A 23,402-nucleotide genomic window follows, 5' to 3' on the forward strand; every position below is an offset into this window, starting at 1 on the left:
TCAATCTGCCTTGACAAAGTTTGGGAAAAAAAATGGGTTGAGGCAGTACTAGTTGAGTTCGTTAAAGACCATAAAAGGCAGTTATACTGTTTTACTCACTAAAATTTGGGGAAAATGATTTTGTTGGGCTTATTGCGGATGCTCTTATACTTGGGCAACAGAAGTTCAAGGAAGGTTGAGGAGCGGATGTGGCAATAATTTAATAATTACAAAAATGAGGATAGTTAAATGTTAGTGATGTGACAAAATCTAATTGACTAATTTTCAAAATAGATAAATATGTTTTTAAAACTCAAATGTGAAGTTACGTAATCTAAGAGGAGGACCCTAATCTCTTCATCTCTTTTTCTCAAAGACGTTCCTTCAAAAAAATTTACTTAATTAATGCCAAAGGCAGAATAGAGAAGAGTGGTTAATCAATTAAAACATTTTATTTTTGTTTATTTTCTTTCTTAATTATGATTTATTCAATCAAAAATCAAGATAATGTACTTATTATAACTGCTTCTTTAAATCAGTCCTATGACTCAAATCACTATCTTCTAATTGCGCCAGTCAAGTGAGCCAACATCTACTTGATTTGTTACTATGCTCATTATGTCCCTGATAGCAACATCATATCATTTATGTTCAGTGTGTACTGTTTATGGTCATCCACGAAATCGAATATTCTCGCTACCCAATAACTTTTTTGCTGCCCTATCATGTAGCATTGTCAATTTTCGCTGTGGACTTGGAAGTACAATAATGGAGAGAAAACCAACTTCAGGAGCTGTAAATGGGCATTGCAGAAAAGGATGTAGTGATACAAAATAAACCTTGAAAAGCCTGAAACTGGCCCTACTTAACTTTGGCTGCCCCTCAACGAAGCTTCATTTTGTAGGGGCCAATTTTATTCTGCCATGTCATATGGCTTTCCCATATGCAAATCCACGAAAAAGACTTGGCTCAGCCTCCCTAAATAGGACTTGCATATATTTCTGAACCATTCTTTCGAAGAGAGAACCAAAATGGTGATGCTGTGTCTCTACTAATTCAGTACCAGCTGCCTACAATGCCCATGTCATCAGACTACTCTACTCCTAATCTATATTGCAATGAAGTATCTGATGATGTGGTTTCCTCAAATGCTGAAACATGTGACCAAGATTTTCATGCAACTCTGGATTTCCTGTCGGACGAGGAGAGCTCTATTACTAGTGTCTTCGATTCTGAGATTGATCAAATGCTTGAACTTGAATTACTACATCGGTTACGTGGAAATCCTAGTATTATCAGTGCTAGAAAAGACGCGGTCAATTGGATGTTGAAGGTACTGATACTGCATCACATATATATTTGGTATTTGGTTCTTGTATCATTTTCTTCAATAATGATTTGTATCCTACAGGTGCATGCTTACTACCAGTTTAGGCCTGAAACGGCATATCTTTCTGTAAACTATCTGGATTGTTTTCTCTCCTCTCATACATTGCCGGTAATTCTTATCCTTAGGCTCAGTCATGTTAGACAAACACTCAAACAGAAACAAAGTATACAATTACATTGCAGGATAGTTTTGGTTTTGTGTTAACTTGTTTTGCTTTTCTGCAGAAAGGTAAAGGGTGGCCCCTGCAGCTGTTATCGGTTGCTTGCCTGGCCCTGGCAGCAAAAATGGAAGAAACAAGCGTGCCACTTCTATTAGACCTGCAGGTGAAGGAACCGAGATTCCTATTCAAGCCCAAAACAGTTCAACGAATGGAGCTCTTTGTCATGGCCAATCTTAAGTGGAGATTGCGCAGGACTACACCTTTCGACTTTGTCCATTATTTCATTGCTAAGCTTTCATGTCTTGGTTCTCCACTAAAAGATTGCAGTCAAGTTTTCTCGCGTGCCTCGGATCTAATTATCAGCACGTGTCAAGGTAATTCCTCAATTGAAACTCTCTCTCTCTCTCTCTGTCTCTCAAACACACACACATAAATATTATAGCTAATTAACATGATGTTTTTAACAGTGATCGATTTCTTGGACTATCCACCATCTTCAATAGCAGCAGCTGCCGTACTATGTGCAACAGATCAATATGTGGATGACCAAGAGTTGGGCTACTTTCACAAAAGAGTAAGAAAAGTATGCCTCACTTTGCAAATTCAAATTATCAATATGATGCTGCCTAGTTAGTCCTCACTATTGGTAAACTACTTTTAGAAGCTAGTTAGTCCTTGCCAAATAAATTTGTTGCGTGGCTTGCAAGACTCATCACTTTTAATGAAGTGACAAACGAATAAATGAAAATAGGCTTTTCTTGGTGGTAGAATCCACAAAAAATGCCAGTTTATGCTACATGAGAAGCAGCATTGTCAATGATGTCCTGTTTCTCTTTTTTGCAAGACCAGACACAGTGAACTTTTTATGTCCTAATGTTTGAAGTAATATAAGCATACAAATTGTTAGAATAATTCTAATTCTGGCACAGGAATTGGTGAAAAAATGTTACAACCTTATGAAGCAGACAAAGTGCATACTGGCACACGTTAAACATAAAACGTTGCAGCCAATGCCACCAAGTACTGTAGGTGTGACAGATGCAGCTATTGGCATAAGCTTCAATGTTCACAAAACTGGGGTAACAAGGACTTGAAGTAAAGCCAAGACTCACAACTGAATTAGTGCTGGAAACAGATGTTTAATCTTACCTTCTACTTCGTCTATTGTTTGAAGTTTCTTCGTGTGTGTGTAGCTACTGCAAGATGATTGTGAGGGAAGTCTTCTGACTTGTTCAAACAGTATGCTGTTTGACATTATTCATTTTGTGTTGGACCGATTCCAATTTTCGTATGAAAATATGTAAAATAAAAGGCTGAGGTACTTGTCAGTTGTCACAACCAAGAAATTTTGTACAAGTCATTTTTCTTATTATTGACAAATTCCGTGAAAATCGATTCAATAAGGTGACATGAAAGCAAGTTTTTCATAGCTCCCGTCAGAATCTGGTTGAAAATATTGACAACAGACAAGCAAACCTCAAGGTGAATTTCATTTTTTTATAGTATGGCCACCTGTGTGTTTGAATAACATGCCCATGATGACTTGAAGGACTCATATATTCAACCTTTGCACATACCCGTGATGACTAGGAATCCAACCTTTTCCATTGTCATTTAGGCTGCTTCTTGTAAAAGGATTAGTGATTTTATGACTCAATTGGCCAACTGGGCCATGCACATAGTATCAATGAAGCAACACTTGCTGTCCACCACAAGAGCAAAAATGACATTTTGGTGCCATAGAAAATTATCTGGCAAGTGACATGCAATATGATAGCTATTTCTATGCTGTTTTTTCTTTGCTCTATTATTTTACTAATTACTAGTACAAAATTTAGATCCATATATTATGATCAGAAAAGGGGTTTCAATTGGGATTTCCGCACCAGTGTAAATAGCACTCCGAAAATGGGTCTCATTTGCACATCCCAACAAAAGGGCGCGCGCACGCAAAAACAAAAACAGTTGTTTGACGAGTTTGTCACTGTTCTCCCACAAAAAGTTGAATATACATTGCAGATAAGCACTTATGTAATTATCCTTACAGTCTAGCACAAAGTGTTACCCAGAAGTGTTTACAGAAGCATCGAATATATTCGAGATAAAAGACAGAAACAAGGAAGGATCCTAGGAGCTTGCTGGAGACAGACAAACTTTCCCATAAATCTAAAAAAAGGTGATAACAAAGTCCGTTCTGATACTAGGACCTTCCCTGGCATTAATTCACGAGTTCAGGGGTAGAGTGCAAGAAATGAATGATGTTGAAAAAGGAAGTTTCTCTTAGCCAAATTAAATTGAAATTGAAAATATTATTTTGGTATCTACATTTTAGGGTGGTTATTAATTTGGTCCTTTTATTTTAGTGGCAAATAATTAATTTGATACTTGTTATTTTCAACTTGTAGTCAAGGTCTGTATTGTCTAAGTTGAGCTAATTTAGTTTATTTTCAACTTATAGTGAAATTGGTCTCTATTAGCAATTTAATCCATGTTGTCTTCAATTTGCCGTCACAGCTTGCATTTTCTATTAGTAAGTTGACAGTAGCTAGGGACTAAATTAATTATAAGTTGAAAATAACATAGACCAAATTGAATGTTACCAAAATGTAGAAACCAAATTGATAGCAATCTCAAAATGATATTTTTACTTAAATTAAATAGGATAAAATAGAAGAACCACCTCTAAAGTCTGGGCTAATAATAGGTACTATCTAATTTGCTTCTTAAGCACAATCAATACTTAACACCATTTGAAAATTCACTACTCCTTCAAGTCCTCTTCTTACTTCCAATAACTTGTCTTGATTGCATGTGTTTCCCGATGACTATATTATGACAATTATACATACGATGAAGTGTTTGGGTAATCAATGACAAATAAATAGCAGCCATAGATGAAAAAAGAAGTAGGAGAAGCTGGGCAATTTTCAAACGGTGTTAAGTTACATTTGTGTTTAGGGAGCAAACTAGATAATTTGAAAAACATTCATAGTTCCTAGCGTCAACCCAAGCTTAGGGCAGTAAATGAACCAAATTATTCATAAGGAGCTTGGGCTTGAATAGATAAAAACCCATTTATATTTGTTTGTTTATTTTAAAAAAAAAAACCAATCTTTTTTACTCTTAGTTTTAGGCTTGTTTAATAAACAAGCTAAGTCCAAAAAAAAAAAAATTGTTCATGAACGGGCTAGTGAACAATAGAGCTCAATAAAAAAACCAAGCTAGGTCTAGGCTTAGTAATAAGCTTGATATAAACTTGATAAATATGCACATATTTTACCAAGATTTTAATTAATTGAGGGTTAAGATGATGACTGCTCTAAACCAAATGAGTTTGATAATGTCCTTGAGCTCAAAAACTTGATATTGAGAGCTCAAACATTCATCCGCTTGTATATACAGCCAAACCTAATTAGATTTTGTATTTTAGAAGTCAAAATTACCTAGATTTGGTTGCTGTTACCTGTTATTCTTGATACGTTCGCTTTTCTTGTCAGGCTTCTTTTTCAAAGAAAAGGGCCATTGGGACAGGTAAAACAAATTTTTTGATTTAGATAGAATAGAAGATCCCAAAATGATAAGACGAAGCTCATTAAAAAATATTAAAAAGGAGGAAAAGCAGGAGGAGGGAATTGTCGATCTTTATTGCAAAGAACCTCACTAGGCACTGGTCCTTGGTCGCATATCGTGATAATAAGGTAATAATAATCCGCGTGGTTTTACTCGAGCTGCACTATTTGCTATCTAAAAGTTGCAAAATAATGTTGGGCTTGGGTCAGAGACTGTATGCCAAATGGTGTCTTGGATTTGGGCTCTCTCATTGTCATCTGTAGAGTGTTTGTTAAGTTTTAATAATTAAGAATCCTCTCTTTTCGGAAAAACAAGCTGCAAAATAATGATATTATTAAAGTTAGTTCTATAGTTAGCATCTGATTCGGCAAAAACAATTTATGTCCGTCTTCTTGGAATTTGTGGGTTTAAATCACACCTAGGGAAAAAAACAGAAGAAGCTAAAAAGCGTAAAAAACTTTTGATTTTGAAATGGTAAAAGATTTGATATAATATCCATGTAGGCCCATCTTTTTGCCTGGAAGCTTCATTACGTGCTAATTAGTAATTATATCTTTTGGAACTTTTTAATTCATCTTGGTTTTTCTCTACAAAAATTTTGTTAAAATTATTAATTCTATACATTGGAAAAATCATATCAAATACTTTGTAATTAAGCAGAATTAGTTCTCAATGAAGGAGAAGTTTTATTGATACTTAAACCATTACAACACAATTTACTACTCACCACTAGAGTTGTACATGGATCAGGTTAGGTCGGGTTGATGAGATTTTTTAACTCAACCCACCATGGTAGGTTGAAAATAAATAAAACCCAACCCAACCCATCATAGGGGTTCAACCCAACCCACATGGATCGGGTTGGGTCGGGTTGAACCTATGAGTTGTACAATTTTTTATTTTATTTTATTTTTATTACTATTATTATTAAATTGAGTAGAAAAAAAAAATCTCACTTGCCACTTGAGTTGATAAATAAAAAATATATAAACTAGTATTCCAATTCAGTTATAAACAAAATATATCCAATTGAGTTGACAAACAAAATATACATGAATTGGTATCCCAATTCAGTTATAAACAAATAGGAGTGGAGTGTGAGAGTGGGAGTGGAAGGCGGCATAGAAAGAAATAAGATTGTTGGGGCTTGCGAGATAATTGGATTTTATATAGGAAGAGCCGAAGGAGAGAAAAAAATTAAATAAACAATTATTAATTTATAATATATTTGTAAATATATATAATTTAAATTTTAAATATATAAATGGGTCGGGTTGGGTTAGGCAGGTTGTGATTGTGATAACTAGAACCTAATCCAACCCACTATTAAAAAAAAAAAAATTCATAACTCAACTCAACTCACCAAACCTTAGAAATCGACCCAACCCGACAAGTTAGGTTGAGTCGATGAGTTACCTACACACCCCTACCCACCACACTTACACACTTTTGCTTCTTATTTCACTTGCATACTTTTACAATCGGTGGGAAGGTGTTTCTCAAAAAAAAAAAAACAATCGGTGGGAAGGTTCGTTTTTATATAGAATACATGAAACGCAACTTCCTTAACAGTTAAATCCAATTTAAAAGGAATGAAACTAGACAATAAAAGCCCATTACCTAAAAATTGCAAAAGTTGGGCCATGTAAAAAAAAAAGTCAACAAAATCAACTCTTTCTTATCTAAAACTCTGTAGTCATATTGCTTATGTTTTCATCGCAAATTGAAATTGAAAGACAATATCCTACCGACTAAATTATGATGTTGTCCCAATCGTAATTTGTAGCCACCCTAAAGGTACACAAATTAGGTTACTAAAAAGCAACATGCATGATGCTTCAAGAACATATCACCTGCTAGAGTCAATGATGACTCGTCCACTTATGACTTATGAGCTAATCCAAGCTCAAATGTTCTTTTATTAGTTCTTTTATGCAATGCTTAAAGCTTGGATTGATTACAACAGGTAGGGTCTTTTTGTTGCAATAACACGTGTCGTGACTTAACATGTTAATAGTTAAAACCAAGTTTGAGGGGATAGTCGAGTCTAGAACTCATGTCAATGGATCACTGTTGGTTGCTATAGTTGTGTTTACTCTTTAACAATAAAATAATGTAATTAATAAGTAAAATAAGATGAAGAATGATGTAGAAAAGAAAAACAACAACGTAGGGAACTAAACTAAAGAACTTTTCCTTTATGGGTGTAGTTAGATCCTAGAGTATCCAACAACAAGAGTAAGAGATCCAACGGTTCTGATGTTAGTTGTGACATGGTATGGTGGTATCTAAGTAAACCATAGGCTTCTAGTGGTGTTAGAATTTGGACAGTTACCCATTAGTGGGTATGACCTTTTGGTTAATTTCATGTAACATAGGTTACATGAAAATGGGTTACAAAAGGGTGTAACCTCTCTCAATTGTGTAACTCATAGAAAATAGAACATCTTCATTTCCACCATTCTCTCATGTTTTTGGGTTTTGTCTTATGGTTCTTACTTCTTAGGCCATGGGTATTGTGTGACTTGCTCTAGTAGCAAGCACTACCATGAGTAACAAACCGTTCAAGCTATAGAGGTATGGTTTACATCGTGGAACAAACAAGTATATGATCTTATAGAGGTATGTACTCTATTTTCTCTTTATGAGCTATGTACTCTATTTTCTCTTTATTTTCTTACAAGTGATAATACAAATACAAAACTGGACATCAAGTGGTAATACTAGACATCCAACAGTAACCTCAACAACCTTAAAATCAATTCCAAAATAATTTTAACAATATTACAGCTTGCCAATTAGAGATTTATAGTGGTGACAAGTTAAATATACACTCAAATCATGGGAAGAGAAGTGAAGAATCATATTGGTTCACTTACATGGGCTAGCAAAACAATCCAGAGTGTTTAGTAAGAATGAGAACACGAGGGGAAAGTAAAAATAACATGTTCAACAAAGTCTTTTTAATTCTTCCGACAAAGCTAGGATGATGCGTTTAGTGAATTCAATATAGTATTTTTGATAGAACTTAAAAAAGTATCTAGAAATGGTAATCAAATGTGTTTAGTAAAATTCAAATGAATATATGTCTAGCAGGGTTAAGTTGACAAGATACAAAGAGTGCAACATACTAAATGATCGTGTCCAGCAAGGCTACAAAAAGTCCAGCAATGCTTCAAATCAATGTAAAAAAGTGTAGCAAAACAAAGCATACATGCTCAATTATTTCTCATAATGTAATAAGAAGTGTCCAGAACGCTCAAGTAAAAGAGATTAGCAAAGTAACATAAACATCGACAGTAAAATTTATAAACGTGATCACTGATCAATATCAAAGCAAAACTATTTTAGTTGAAATCAAGTGGCAAGGTAGAGAGGAAAGTAGGGGTGTGCATGGGTCGGGTTGAGAGGATTTTTTGACCCAACCCACCATGATGGGGTCAAAAAAAATTCAACCCAACCCAACCCAACCCATCACATAAGTCCAACCCAACCCACATGGGTCGGGTTGGGTTGGGTTGGGTTGAACCCATAGGTTTGACAAATTTTATTATTATTATTATTAAATTGAATAGAAAAAAATATAAATATTAATATATTAAAAAAAAACCTAAAGATTAGTATCAATGTAACTCCTTAAAGGCAAACAACACTAATGACTAAACAACAATAGTAATTTATTAGGATTTGTGTGAACTAATTAACTTTTATATAGGATAGGAAGAGCTAGTTATTTTAAAAATTTTATTAATTATATAATATTTATATATATATATATATATATATATATATATATATATATATTAAATTAGTATTAGTAGGAGCAACTAAGGAAGTGCTACTCTACAGCTAGTTTTTTTTTTTTTGAATTATTAAATATATATATATAAAAGTGCCCTACAGCTAATTTAAAAAAAAATATATTAAATATATAAAATATTTTAAATATATATTAAATATGGGTGGGTTGGGTTGGGTTTGGCGGATTTGTAATTTTATGACCCAAACCCAATCTAACCCGCTATAAAATTTTTTTTTGTAACCCAACCCAACCCACCAAGCCTTAAAAACCGACCCAACCCCGTGAGTCGGGTCGAATTTAACGAGTCGGTGGGTTTTCTGCACACCCCTAGAGGAAAGTGAGTGAGAGTTTGCTCTCTTCTTTCTCTTGCTAGAAGTATATTTCATTTTGCTAGATGTGTGTGACCATGAAGATATTTTCATTTGTTTGAGAATTAACATTTTCTATAAAACTATCTCATTTTTCTATGTTTAGTAGGAACCTTAGAATAAGTTGGAAAATTATTTTTTAACTTCCTTTATTTAGCTTGGCATAATATAGTTATTTTTCAAAAAAAAAATTAGTGCAAAACAACTCTATCTCATGCCAAACAATATAAGAGAAGTCAAGAAATAGTTTTCATTTGAACCATTTTTTTTTTCTAATACTACCAAATAGAAAAAACGCGAAAGACCATTTTCACATAAAGTTTTCCATCAAAACAAATAAAACTATAGTCAAAGTTCCAAGCCACTTAGTATTTTTTGGCTTTTTTTTTTTTAATAATTCGATAGTTGAGAAATGAGATATATAAATCTTTGATGTCATAGTTAGAAATACCAAGATGTGTTAACCAATTAAATTACAAGACTGTTATTTATTTATATTTTTTTAACTTGCGTATTTGCTAAAGTCCACTTTTTGTATTATATATCATTTAACAAATATGTAAAACAAATAAACTAATCGTCAATAGCCTTCTAAATTAATTAATATAAAATTGTGGGTTCTAATTAGTTCAATTGAGAAAAAAAATTTATAGTTGAAATAAGATATATGAGGTTCAATCTTTGCTCACATCAAAAACCATTTGATATTTTAATTTGATAATAAATAATTATAATCAAAAGTAGACGCGAAACTATCTCAAAAATAAAAATAAAATTTAACATCAATTTTTATTTCTAACAGAAACATCACTACCCTGTTCTAAAATTGAAACTATACACTTAAAAAAAAAACAAAAACAAAAACAAAAAAACCAAATAAATATCCCGCCTTGAGGATGGGTCCACAAAAAAAGCACCGAAATCTGCTTGGACCAAGAACTTGCGGCAGATTGTTAATACGCATTACGCAAACATTGGCATCAAATTTTATATGTCGCCACATGTTACCTGAGAACGTGGCATCTTCGCATCTCTACAAAAGATCTCTCTCTTTCTTTTATAAACACTTTGCCGTAGTTATTTGCGTCAAAAAAACATTTCTTTGTGGGCATTTCCGAACCGCCAAAAAGTATCGACGATTAATCAAACCCATATACTTTACCATTCTTTAAATTTTTCCGTACTTTCTTTGTCTTTTCCTTCTTATTCTAATCATCTTTTTGCCGTTTTCTCTTGAAGGTACTGCTGGTTTTCTCAGCCTTGAAAATTCGTTTATATTTGTTATATGAACAATATATAGCAAATATAATTGAAGCAGCTGAAGAATCTTCTTCTGGGTCATCGTTCTCAGCTGCTGCTACTTCAATTTCAGGTTTTTTTTTTTTTTGCTCCTCATCTGGGTTTCACTTGCTTGCCTCATTCCTTAAATTTCTGTACTTTACAATTGTATGTCCATTATTTACTTTATTAGGAGACCAACTAAAAAGAAAAACAATTTTTCTTTTTTGGGGTTCTTGTTTTATATTGCTTTTATTTGAAAAGAATGAAAATTTTTAATTGAAACTAAGCTGGGTTGCTGTATTATGCTGATCTTGGTGATAAATATTTAAAATTGGGTTTTTGTGGGGTGTTTTTATTATTATTTTTAAATATATTATTATTTATTACTGTTTTTCTTTTATTAACATTTTTTTTTTTTGGTGTATTTGGGTTAATCAAAGGATGAGTGAAGGTCTTCGAAATGGTGAGGAAATGAAAGCTTCCTCTGAAGCAATGGAGAATTCTCCAACACATTCTTCAAAGGAAGGGAAAAGGAAGAGATTTTGGAAGAAGGTGAAGTACCAGCTGGTTGAGTACCACTCATTGCCTGCGTATTTGAAGGACAATGAGTTCATTTTGGGCCATTACCGGCCTGAATGGCCATTGAAGCAGATCTTGCTTAGCATGTTCACCATTCACAATGAGACACTAAACGTTTGGACGTAAGGCTTACTGTTCCTTTTATTTTCTTTGAAAGAGTAAATGGAATATTCATTATGTGGTTTTAATGGAAATCTGTTGGTTGGACTGGACATATATGTAGAAAGAAGTATTTTAGTATGTAATCTTCTTGTTTGAAATGGGAGTATCTGGGAGAAGGATTTAAAAAGTTATGTGAACTTTGGGTTATGATGACAGTTAGAACCTATGAAAGTTGTGGGTTCAAAAAATGTTAGAACCTATGAAGTGTTATAGGTTCATTTCATTCGAATGCGGATTAGTCCATTCAGTAACCAAATCCAAACTTCTTTATATGTGTGTTATCTTCTTGTTTGGAATTGGGAGTCGCTGGGAAAAGGATTTATGTAAAAAAGAGTTTTCTTTCTTCTATTTTTTTGAAGGGGAAACAAAAGGAAGATATGTGCTTATTGACAAGCATTGTCCTCAAAGTTTGGATCAATCTTGTATGGATGGGTGAGTTGTATTTACCTATAAAACAAGGAAATTCTATAATTTGATTTTAACTTTATTATTTGGTTTGATGTGTTCCTTAAGTGAATGAGTGACTTTACCAAACAAAAAAAACGTACTACATTTTAAGACTTCTTGTTAACAATTAGAAAAACATAGTTTTGACTTTGGTACAATATTTGGTTAGGTGTATCTATGTTGTTAGGCTAAATTGATGTTTGATTTGTTTTCTATCTATAACATGTATGTGCTGCATCCTCTTTACTTATATATAGGTTGTTAAATGATTGTTGCTCAATTCATGGTTCAAAAGATAAAAAGATTCTGAACTCCTCTAAACATTCTTGTCATTAAGCATGTACTTCTTTTACAGGCATTTGATTGGATTCTTCCTCTTCCTTTCCCTGACCGTATACACTGCGAAGAAGGTTCCAAGTGTTGATCTTCACTCTCTACAACATTTTCCTGATGTTCTGAAAAAGGCTGACCTGCACAAACTGCATACAGAACTTATGACATGCCTCCCTTCCTTGCCCAACATGCCTGATCTGCACAAACTTAGGGAGGAGTTAAAGACTACGTTGCCTTCAATGGATATTCTTCCATCACTCTCGGGTTGGCATGTTATGGAACTCCTAAATAATTGTTTGCCTAAGCGATTTTCCAGTGGCAACTACACAGATGTTTGTGTTTTGGTAATGCTACCACCCCCCCCCCCCTTTATTGGCATAGTATTCCTTGTCTTTTGGTGTTTATTATGTAATATTCCTCTAGCCAACTATTTCTGTAGAATCTTGTACACATTTTTAGTACTAGTCTTTTAATTCCTTAGACTTTAAATTATATAAGACTCCCTAATCTCATCATCACCAGATACTACGAATTTTGAGTTAAAAAGCAATCAATTCCAGCCACTTACTGAGTCTATGATCTGTAGTTTTTGAACTCATTCAGAAATCAAGTGTAGTTTTACATGATGATAAGATTAGGGAGTCTAATTGAGATGGTTTGATCCTAAAAAGGAATAGATGGTTGTGTCAGTGAGAACTCGTTATGGTACTAGTTAAAGAATATTTGATGGTGAATTGAAAGCTTCAAGAAAGAAGTTGCATCATCTGTGAGAGAAATTGAAAATTGGAAGATATGACCTTTGGCTGCTCAAAATAGCATGGTTATTGCAGTCCCTGGGTAAATGTGTTGAGCCATCAATTAATAGATAGAAAATACAGAGTTCTAGTGATCATTGATCATGTAGTAGAAGTAGTGGTTTAAGTAGGAATATGATTCCTAGTTCAGCCAAAGAAAAAAAAGCAATATGTATCCTAGTAATGCATGTCTGTTATGATTGCCTCACTTTTTGATATATTTCTCATCAATATGCCATCCATTTTGAAGTAACACAATTGCAGAATTCCATTAAGTAGTGTAGATGGATGTGGCTTGTAGTTTTCCCAAGACTTCACTGTTAAAGATTTGGTGATGTCCATGATTTTTAAAGGAAAAAAAAAGGAAAAAGAAAAATAAGCAGTGATGTTCAACCTCTTGTCAGACTAATTTTATTTTTGGTGGTCTATTGGAAATGTAGTTTTGGCACCCTTGTGAACTTTATTTTTTGGAGCTTCCCCACCAAAGACATTATATGTGTCATAGAATTTTGGCTTTATCTGACTCTATATTTATCAACAGAGTATTGTGAAGGAAGCCTTGTAAGTGCCAACAAAGGCATAATGTGCTTCAAGTAAAATTGTATCTTAGCGTTTCCTTAAAGAAATGGTTTGGCATATCTTTATTTTCATCAAACAGACAATAATTACCATGTCATACCTTATTTTCAGAAATGGCAGGGTTGATCATGCATGTAGCAAGGTACTTAATGAATGTCATTATAACATAGAGTTAAGTACTGTATCTTAAGATTTACAGTTGAACCTCTTTGATTGAACCTCTTTGATGCTGTTAGTTCATGATTTTTCGTTGGATGTGATTCTTTTGTAATGCTGCCACTGACTGCATATAAGTCCTTATAAAATCGGCCTTTTTGTTTAATGCATTCTACATTGGGATCCTTTATTCTTTTTTTAAACCAAATTTTCACATTGCTTGTTTATTCAATTGTTTAGGGAAAAAGTTTTCTACAATTTCCTTTTGGAAACAATATTCCAATATTTGAGATTTTAATAGATTCTTGGTGAGTGTATATTTTACAGAGGAAGATCATAACTGACAATATCCAATTTCTGGTTCAATTGATAGTATAAACAATTGAAATAATTTTGAGTCATATAATCTTTTTTTTTTTTTTTTTTTTTCTTATGATGGATTGACATATTTTCTAAAGCTTCATGCAGCTAATGTCTTCATTTTGTTTTTGATCAAATGCAGCGTAGCATGAAGGAAGATGTGGCAAACATTATAGCACCCGTGCTGGTTAGACCAATCACACGGTGGCCATTTTTTGCATTCTTAGGTGGGGCCATGTTTTGCTTGCTATCTAGCAGCACTTGCCACCTTCTTTCTTGCCACTCTGAGCGCCTATCATACTTCCTGCTCAGGCTTGATTACGTTGGAATTGCTGCCCTTATATCTACCTCCTTCTTTCCTCCTGTCTACTACTCCTTCATGTGCAGCCCCTTCTTCTGTAACCTCTACTTGGGATTTATAACTGTCTTGGGAATTACCACAGTTTTGTTTTCTCTCCTGCCAGTCTTTCAAACCCCTCAGTTCCGCACCATTCGTGCATGTCTCTTTTGTGGCATGGGTTTCTCTGGGGTAGCACCAATCCTGCACAAGCTTATTTTGTTCTGGGGCCAACCTGAGGTTCTCCACACAACTGGATATGAGCTGCTGATGGGGGCTTTCTATGGTCTTGGAGCAGTGGTTTATGCCACAAGGATTCCTGAACGATGGATGCCTGGGAAATTTGACATTGCAGGGCACAGCCACCAACTATTTCATGTGCTAGTAGTTGCTGGAGCCTACACTCATTATCGGGCAGGGTTGGTTTATCTCCGATGGCGTGATCTTCAAGGTTGTTCATAGTGAATCCCAAGAAGATGGACTAGTTAGCCTAGTTGGTGAGGTCGACAATTGTTACTTTATGGATAGTCACATAGGTGTAGATAATAAGATGGCAGTGGAGTAAGGTTCTCTCCTACCATCCACTTAATGTAAATTTATGCATTGAACCCGGTGTGGGATTTGATAACTCATTTTCAGCAGAATAGAAAAAATGGAATTGGGTGATGCCCACCTATTGAAGTTGGGTCTGTAATCCGTATTTTTACCAACGGTATCTGAATTCAAAAATAATGAATTAAGTTTCCAATGGGATGTTATTTAGCAAATTTTTGGTAAAAGTAAGGGTACCGAGAGAGAGAGAGAGAGAGAGAGGGGGAGTGAAAAGCTTACTTCTCCTTGTGTTGTGACGGATCATGGATGAGTCTCGTGGCTATGGTCATCTCTATTAGAAGTGTAGGTTTGACCGTGCAATAATTTTGACAAAATTATAGGAAAGATCCAGGGTTACCAATGCTGAGATGTGCTTTCTGCTTTGCATGAAAAAGAAAAAAAGAAGTCAGTTTGTGCTTTCATTGAGAGTTGAACTCAAGACCTCCCGCTTACTAAACGGGTGCTCTAACCAACTGAGCTATGAAAGCTTGTTCGCACTTCAAGTCAGTCTAAAACATATTAACGCAAACAATATAATTCGGCTAGTGCAGTTTAGTAAATGTGGCTGGCCGAAGCTACCATAAATCCTACTAGCTACTAAATTCAGTCACACAGAATTTTATGAAATTTTATCTGTCTCCATAAAACCTCTACCTTAAATGGCAATGTACATATTAGAAACTCATTGATACCTATAAATCTCCCATATATAGGCAAGCTTGAAGGCAAGTCATTGATACATAGAAATCTCCCATGTTAGGCGAGTTCAAAAGCCATTCTTCAAAACCTTAAAGACTCCATTTTTAACATGACTTCCTCTTATTTAAAATTGTTCTCAGTTCCCAAACCCCTCACATCCCATGGCGAAATCCACAACATGTGTCTATCTTGCCAATACATTTCTCTTTCTTAGCTTAGTACTTTTTCTTCTTCTACTCCTTTGGACCATATCGTCCTTATATAACCCCATCCCTATCATTCACTCTCCTTTCACCAAACCCAAAAGTGAACCTAAACTTGAACCAAATGGGGTTGTTGGTTCACCAAATTGTGCTGCACATGAACTATGTGACCCACTTGAGAAATCATTTTATGACAACCCTGGACTGAGCTACTCGATTGAGAAACCAATGAAGAACTGGGATGAGAAGAGAAGTGATTGGCTGAAGCAACACCCATCATTTGCTATAGGAGCACGTGATCGTATCCTAGTTGTCACGGGATCACAACCGTTGCCTTGTGAGAACCCAATCGGTGATCATTTGTTGTTAAGGCTTTTCAAGAACAAGGTTGACTATTGTCGAATTCACGGCTACGATATTTTCTACAACAACGCTTACTTGCACCCCAAGATGGATGCTTATTGGGCCAAATTTCCAGTAATCCGGGCCGCCATGCTAGCCCATCCAGAGGTTGAATGGATTTGGTGGATTGATTCCGACGCGGTATTCACTGATATGGAATTTAAGGTTCCATTAGACAGGTACAACAACATTGTTTTTGGGGTAGGTTATGAGTCATCAATACATTAATTGGGGTTATGTCCTCTATAACCCAATTACTTCAATAATTAAAATGTCCATTTTTATTATTCCTAATAATGTTATTATTACTCTTTTTTTCTTTTTCTTTTTTCAACTTGAATTAATTTACTCTTTCTTACTTGTTCACTGGACAGGTACAAGGACCATAATCTAGTTGTTTATGGCTGGCCCAATTTGGTCTACGAGGATAAAGGTAATAAGAGTGGTGCGAGCCTTAATGCTGGCGTGTTCATGATTAGGAATTGTCAGTGGTCCATGGACTTGGTGAATGATTGGGCTGAAATGGGCCCAAATAGCCCAAACTACGAGAAATGGGGCCAGCTCCAATTATCAACATTTAAAGACAAGACATACCCACACTCAGATGACCAGTCAGCTTTGATTTATTTACTATTTAAGCATAAAGACAAATGGGGGAGCAAGACTTACATAGAGAACGAGTACTACTTCCAAGGGTATTGGGTAGAGATAGTGAAAACATATGAGAACATCACCGAGGGGTACAAAGAGGTTGAGATATTGGGGCCCACGTTAAGGAGGAGACACGCAGAGAAACTCAGCGAGTATTATGCTAAGTTGAGGGAGCCATATCTGGAAGACGCTGGATATAAGAGGAGGGGGAGGAGGCCCTTTGTCACGCATTTCACTGGGTGTCAGCAATGTAATGGGAACCATAATCCTATGTATGTTGGGGACACGTGTTGGACTGAGATGCAGAGGGCTTTGAATTTCGCGGACAATCAGGTGCTTCGCAACTATGGTTTTGTACATCCTGATCTTATGAATTCTTCTTTTGTATCTCCTCTACCGTTCGATTATCCGGCCTGAGCCATCATGGTAGTAAAACATAAAATCCTATTTGCTAGTGAATTATGAATAGTCATAGTCTCTCATAATATAGTCCCATTCATTTTAGGAAGAAAAAAAAATTAAAAATAAATTTATGCACACACGCTCTTCCTTTCTCCTCTTTTTTTATTTTATTTTACATAATCTTCCTCCTATTATTTAATTAATTATTATTTATTATATGTCAGTTATACATATTTTTTTACCATTAATATAATTTATTTATATATATTTTATAATAATAGATTAACGGTTAAGATTAAGTTAAAAAAATGTATAACTATAATGATTCTTTACCGTGATAATTGTAAATTGATTTAAGCAAAAACTTTTGTTTTAGAAATTACTCTATACATTAGGTGCATAATCGTGTGAAATGTTAGAGTTATCACTTATATCACTTTTTAACGTACTATTAATAGCTTGTTACCTAGGATTTGTTGTGAAATATTGTGAAAGTAGCATTACTAGGAGTGTTCACAGTGCGATGCGGTGCGGTTTTGAACCATTTTTAGCTCCGCACTTTACGGTGCGGTTTAGCTAAAACCATAACTGCACCGCACTCATCTCAATTTTGTGATTACATGTGCAGTTTGATGTGGTTTAGAGTTTAGCCAAAACTATAACCATATCACACCTCATTTTTGCAGTCACATGTGCGGTGCGGTAGATAAGATGCAGTTTGAATGGTTTGAAACTGGTATATTTTTCAAATTTTGGCTTTTTCTGCTCAATCCAAAATTGATTTTTCCCTTTATTGTGGGCCAAGTTTTAAACTATTGAGCTAGTTTTTCTTTATTTTACTCTAGTTTTCCTAATCAACACTTGTTAGGATTATTAAATTTTTGTTTTTGTTTTGAAAACTAAGCTATTAAACTATTAATAATATATTTAATATTTAAAAAAAAAATATTGTAATATATAGAGAGGGTGCAGTGCAGTTTTTTATTATAAAACTGCAAATTGCACAGCACCATGCGGTGCAGTATGGTGAGGTATACTATTACTTGTGATGCGGTGCGGTTATATCATTTTGCGAGCGGTTTTTGTGTGGTTTGCGTGGTTTGGTGAACACCCCTAAGCATTAGTATGAAATTCAAAGTGATTAGTTCATTAAATGACATAATTAAACAAAAACAGAAACATCATCACTTAATGGGGACTAAAAGTGATTATTTTAAGTTTGTTAGGAACTAAAATCAATTACTTTTAAGTTCTTAGGGATTAAAAAATAAATTTCAATATACTTAGAACTAAAATTAGTTTCTTAACTTCATTCTAACGACCTTTATTTTATCTTAAAATCAGTCACAAATTGCTACCTACTTAAGATTTGTTGTGAAAATGTTATAGACATAACATTTCTTATTATGGAAGTGAAACGTTCCTTTTAAGTCTTTTACATTTATTTCCTACCATATGACTTCTCTTAAAGATGAAGAATTAAGTATCTAACTTTTATAAGGACTTCCCATAAGATTTACCTAGCATGATTATTAAATGGGTCATGTTAACGGATGTCCTTAGGACAATTATTAATAAACTATAAAAGTAAAGTTTTACACCACTTTCATGGCAAATTTGAAAAGCTGTTAACAACATTTATTGTTTTATACTTTTATTATTTTCTCAATAAAATGTTTCTAAAAAATAGCTCCTAAGCCAATACCCTAGGCATTGGTTAACATTTCCCTTATTAAATTTACATGTGGCATAATTACCCACTTACACGTGATATAATTTCTAAAATAATGCAAGACTTAAGCAAATTATGAGTACAAGAATGTAACACATGCAAATGCATGGATACATTCAAAATTAAACATAATTTTTATCATAAAAATATAAATAATTAGTCATTTTTTTTAAAAAAAAAAGTAAACATAATTAGTCACATATCAAAAGTCTGTTGAGGCCTAAAAAATCACAACGCCAAGGCCCAAAATAGCACAATGGGCCAACTCTATAGAAAGTAATATTAAAGTGGTTGAGCTCACCACAAGGGAAAATGATGGAAAGCCCAAAAGATCTAAAGCCCAGAACCCATGAAAAGATAGGCCTTAGAAACAAGCAAAGGGAAGAAAGGAAATAGGCCCATCCTGCCAAGATTAGAGAATCAAAAGAAATCCAGTAGAAGGAATTGACTCGGGATGCCCAGAGGTTGCCAGGGGCTCGGGATCCTCAGGGTCTGCAACACAGATAGGATGAGATGGAGAAAGTTCAAAAGAGCACCAAGAAACACAAGAAATGAAGGGTAGACACGTCCTTCTTAGCATCCCAATAATGCAGAAAGGAATCAGAAAGCTTGGGACTGACAATTTATGAACCAAGGGTTGGTACCTCAGGGAACCTAGAAGGAAGAACCACGAAGGGAAGTAGTTCAGAAAACTTTCAAGCTGGCAGAGAGGGAATCGGCTAATTCAAGAAAAAATGGCAAAAGGAAAGGTAGCCAAAAAGCTGAATCTGAAAAGGTAAGGTGTAGAAGCCTTGAAGGAAGAGAGATTAGAAGTCAGCACTCTAGGGACATCCCAGGAAGGAAAGTCAGCAAGGAGCTTTTGGAGAAAAAGACATCAAAAGAAGGAAACTATGAGAAATAAGGAAGGGACCAGCCACTGAAGTGGCTGGCATGACATGGGCGCTGGTACCCAAGGGAATAGAGGGGAGGAATCAGTGGTACCCTGGGACCTCAGAACAACACTATAAAAGGAAGAAGCAGCCAACATTGGAGAGGCATTCAGCAATAGTAAATTACAACAGAATCATTGAGAAAATTCGGTGAAAACCTCAAAGAGAGTAGGGAAATATCACCTGGTATCCCAAAAACAGTCACTGTAGAACATACTTGAATTCAAAGGGATTCAAACTTTGTAAGTCTTAAAGGCTTAGATAGCCATCTAAGTCTGTAATTTTTGAACTTATTTGAACCTTGAAACACGTCTTAATGAGAACATTGTAATCTACAATTAAGAAAAATAATGAAATATTTTATACTGATCTGAGGATCTTTAACAGTTATTTGTGTATTTCCTATTTACATTGTTTTTTCCTTTGCTGTTTTCCTTGCTATTCAATACATATATTTATGCTTGCTAGTATGTACGTATTGTAGGATTCTTACTCTGTGCATCACTTGGTTTGTAAATAGTCCACTTAGCTGTGGTGAATCCCTTCAAATTACAACAAAAGGGGGGTCTAGTCACTGTCCAAAAAAGACCTCACAAAGTCTTACCTAAATTTTATACTACTTATGATCCTTTTTTTCCTAATTTATAATTAGATAGAAAGTATGATAATCTTTGTTGTGTGATGATTTTTATTGAGTATATGAGATTTGATTTTTCTTTTTATTTATTTTATAATTCATTAATATTAGATTCTTAGTATTTTACACTCATTAAAATACTTGCACAAAGATTAAAAAACTTAAGTGGATAATTATAGCGTGGTCCCCAATAAATTTAAACACATGGCACAAAATTGAATTCTAATTTCAAATTTTAATTGAACTTTCTCTAAACTTTACCTATTAATATATACTAGCTTGTAACCCCATGCATATGCATGGATTATGGATATACTTAAAAGATATACATTAGAGAGGTGTTATGTCACAATTTTTCACAACAAATCATAAATGTTAGTTATTATTAGTTCTAACGTAAGTAGTAAGTTGCCATGCGATCACAGATAATTTTGTAATATTTTATGTAAAACAGTTTTAAATAATTTGTACATAAATTATAAAGAAAAAGTAAACTAAGTTAAAGTAAAGAAACATATACATTTTGAGATATTAAAAATTGGTTTAGTAGCTTCACTGCATATTTGTAATTTTAATTATTATTTTTTTAAATCATGAAACCAAAAATAATGCAAAAGAATAACGGGACCATGAAATAAATAATTTGTTTGTGTTCACATATTTCATACTATGAAATAAAAGTATACTCAACTCTTTGACTATCTTTCACTCATCGAAGTGCGACATTAAGACATGTGTGGGCAAGTGTGTATGCATGTGTCTTATAGATGATTTAAAATTAAACCATGGTAGAATATGATTTTACATTGCACACCAAATATTTCTCTACTTATATACTCAAAACAAAAACTAATTAACCAAATTACCTAACCTAAATCATATTTAAGCCCCTAATACAAAAGAAAAAAAAGATTACCGTAGGGGTTTCGGTGTCTTGATGTGGTGGAAGGTCAGTATAACGGAGGTGGTACCCTTAGATTCCTTTCCTCTCTCTCTTTCAAATGTTTTGATAGTCTCAGGCTTTTATTTTGGTAATATATAGTGAAATAGTGCCTTTTCTTTAACAATCCAAACATTTTTGTGTCTCTCTATCTCTCTCTAGAGTCTTATCTGTTAGTTATTACTATTAGCCCTTATTTTTTTTTTTTAATACTAAAACAGTGGTATGCTAAAACATGAAGAATAGTGAAAGGTGTGGTGTAAGCTTAGGTAATTAATAGATAATAGTAAAATAAGATAATGTGAACTTTTGGGTAACAATTAAAAAAAAAACTTAATGAAATAGGTAAAAAATGCTAAATGCAAAATTAGAGTACTCACTTGCAAGACCTCATGCATTCTCACATGAGGTCTCTAAGAGAGAGACATTTTGTAACAACTTTTATTTACAATATTCCTCCAATTTTTTTTTTTTACTCATTCCTTGAACTGAATCATTATAATGGTCATGTCTGTGCAATTTATAACTGTTGTTCATGTGTATTTATAGCTTCTCAAGGTAAGATTTATTTTTCACCCTAAAAAAAAGAAGGTAAGATTTTTTTTTTTAAATCATGAAACAAAAAATAAATGCAAAATAGTAACAGAACCGGGAAAATCAAATAATTTGTGTTGTGTTCACATATTTAATACTATGAAATAAAAGTATGTCCAACTTTCTCACTGTCTTCCACTCATTGATAGTGCGACATTAAAACATGGTTGCCAAGTGTGTATGTACTGTCTTATAGATGATTTAAAACATGGTAGAATATGACTTTAATTGCGTACAAATATTCTTTCTACTTATATACCAAAACAAAAACTATCCAACAAATTACCCAAACCTAAATCATATTTAATATCCTAATTTAAAAAAAAATAAAATACTNCAAAAGGAAAGGTAGCCAAAAAAGCTGTATCTTAAAAGGTAAGGTGTAGAAGCCTTGAAGGAAAAGAGATTAGAAGTCAGCACTTTAGGGACATCCCAGGAAGGAAAGTCAGCAAGGAGCTTTTGGAGAAAAAGACATCAAAAGAAGGAAACTATGAGAAATAAGGAAGGGACCAGCCACTGAAGTGGTGGCATGACATGGGCGCTGTACCCAAGGGAATAGAGGGGAGGAATCAGTGGTCCCTGGGACCTCAGAACAACACTATAAAAGGAAGAAGCAGCCAACTTGGAGAGGCATTCAGCAATAGTAAATACAACAGAATCATTGAGAAAATTCGGTGAAAAACTCAAAGAAAGTAGGGAAATATCACCTGGTATCCCAAAAACAGTCATGTAGAACATACTTGAATTCAAAGGGTTCAAACTTTGCAAGTCTTAATAGGCTAAGTCTGTAATTTTTGAACTTATTTGAACCTTGAAACACTCTTAATGAGAACATTGTAATCCACAATTAAGAAAAATAATGAAATATTTTATACTGATCTGAGGATCTTTAACAGTTATTTGTGTATTTCCTATTTACATTGTTTTTTCCTTTGCTGTTTTCTTGCTATTCAATACATATATTTTACTTGCTAGTATGTACGTATTGTAGGATTCTTACTCTGTGCATCACTTGGTTTGTAAAAGCCACTTAGCTGTGGTGAATCCCTTCAAATACAACAAAAGGGCTGGGTCTAGTCACTGTCCAAAAAGAGACCCTCACAAAGTCTTACCTAAATTTTATACTACTTATGATCCTTTTTTTCCTAATTTATAATTAGATAGAAAGTATGATAATCTTTGTTGTGTGATGATTTTTATTGAGTATATGAGATTTGATTTTTCTTTTTATTTTATTTTATAATTCATTAATATTAGATTCTTAGTATTTTACACTTATTAACATACTTGCACAAAGATTAAAAAACTTAAGTGGATAATTATGG

The 23,402-nt window shown here is 34.0% G+C and overlaps 3 protein-coding genes and 1 non-coding gene across 5 annotated transcripts; 3 read left to right on the forward strand and 1 right to left on the reverse strand.

Moving 5' to 3' along the window:
• The first annotated feature begins 712 nt into the window (after nt 1–712).
• On the forward strand, nt 713–3,027 carry LOC111989331 (cyclin-D1-1). Of its 2 annotated transcripts, none has more exons than XM_024021125.2 (5): nt 713–1,312; nt 1,391–1,477; nt 1,594–1,903; nt 1,997–2,112; nt 2,459–3,027. In XM_024021125.2, exons 1-5 carry the CDS (start codon nt 1,055–1,057, stop codon nt 2,621–2,623), a joined length of 936 nt encoding a protein of 311 aa, XP_023876893.2. In that variant the 5' UTR covers nt 713–1,054; the 3' UTR covers nt 2,624–3,027. The 2 variants fall into 2 exon arrangements, with proteins under 2 accessions (XP_023876893.2, XP_023876894.2); XM_024021126.2 differs by having other exon boundaries at nt 714–1,312; nt 1,997–2,103.
• Nucleotides 3,028–10,267: 7,240 nt separating this feature from the next.
• Nucleotides 10,268–15,045, forward strand: LOC111989330 (heptahelical transmembrane protein 4). Its single transcript, XM_024021123.2, has 5 exons — nt 10,268–10,398; nt 10,509–10,641; nt 10,991–11,251; nt 12,094–12,415; nt 14,103–15,045. The coding sequence occupies exons 3-5, from the start codon at nt 10,992–10,994 to the stop codon at nt 14,757–14,759; spliced, it is 1,239 nt and encodes a 412-aa protein (XP_023876891.1). The 5' UTR covers nt 10,268–10,398; nt 10,509–10,641; nt 10,991; the 3' UTR covers nt 14,760–15,045.
• A 257-nt stretch (nt 15,046–15,302) lies between these two features.
• On the reverse strand, nt 15,303–15,376 carry TRNAT-AGU (transfer RNA threonine (anticodon AGU)). The gene has a single exon. It is a non-coding gene; the product is annotated as a tRNA-Thr (tRNA).
• A 372-nt stretch (nt 15,377–15,748) lies between these two features.
• On the forward strand, nt 15,749–17,346 carry LOC111989298 (glycosyltransferase 6). The gene is made up of 2 exons (XM_024021085.2): nt 15,749–16,371; nt 16,567–17,346. Exons 1-2 carry the CDS (start codon nt 15,749–15,751, stop codon nt 17,258–17,260), a joined length of 1,317 nt encoding a protein of 438 aa, XP_023876853.2. The 3' UTR covers nt 17,261–17,346.
• Nucleotides 17,347–23,402: the final 6,056 nt, after the last annotated feature.

This window comes from Quercus suber, unplaced genomic scaffold (genome assembly GCF_002906115.3).
Source record: "Quercus suber isolate HL8 unplaced genomic scaffold, Cork oak 2.0 scaffold_118, whole genome shotgun sequence".
Classification (NCBI taxonomy): domain Eukaryota; kingdom Viridiplantae; phylum Streptophyta; class Magnoliopsida; order Fagales; family Fagaceae; genus Quercus; species Quercus suber.

Bases quoted from the DNA above. Each gene is read 5' to 3' on its own strand.
- LOC111989330 (XM_024021123.2), top strand. From the start codon at position 10,992: ATGAGTGAAGGTCTTCGAAATGGTGAGGAAATGAAAGCTTCCTCTGAA. The intron at 11,252-12,093 runs GTAAGGCTTACT...CTTCTTTTACAG, and splicing joins GAGACACTAAACGTTTGGAC to GCATTTGATTGGATTCTTCC. The intron at 12,416-14,102 runs GTAATGCTACCA...GATCAAATGCAG, and splicing joins ACACAGATGTTTGTGTTTTG to CGTAGCATGAAGGAAGATGT.
- LOC111989298 (XM_024021085.2), top strand. From the start codon at position 15,749: ATGGCGAAATCCACAACATGTGTCTATCTTGCCAATACATTTCTCTTT. The intron at 16,372-16,566 runs GTACAACAACAT...TTCACTGGACAG, and splicing joins TTTAAGGTTCCATTAGACAG to GTACAAGGACCATAATCTAG.
- LOC111989331 (XM_024021125.2), top strand. From the start codon at position 1,055: ATGCCCATGTCATCAGACTACTCTACTCCTAATCTATATTGCAATGAA. The intron at 1,313-1,390 runs GTACTGATACTG...TGTATCCTACAG, and splicing joins CGGTCAATTGGATGTTGAAG to GTGCATGCTTACTACCAGTT. The intron at 1,904-1,996 runs GTAATTCCTCAA...TGTTTTTAACAG, and splicing joins AATTATCAGCACGTGTCAAG to TGATCGATTTCTTGGACTAT.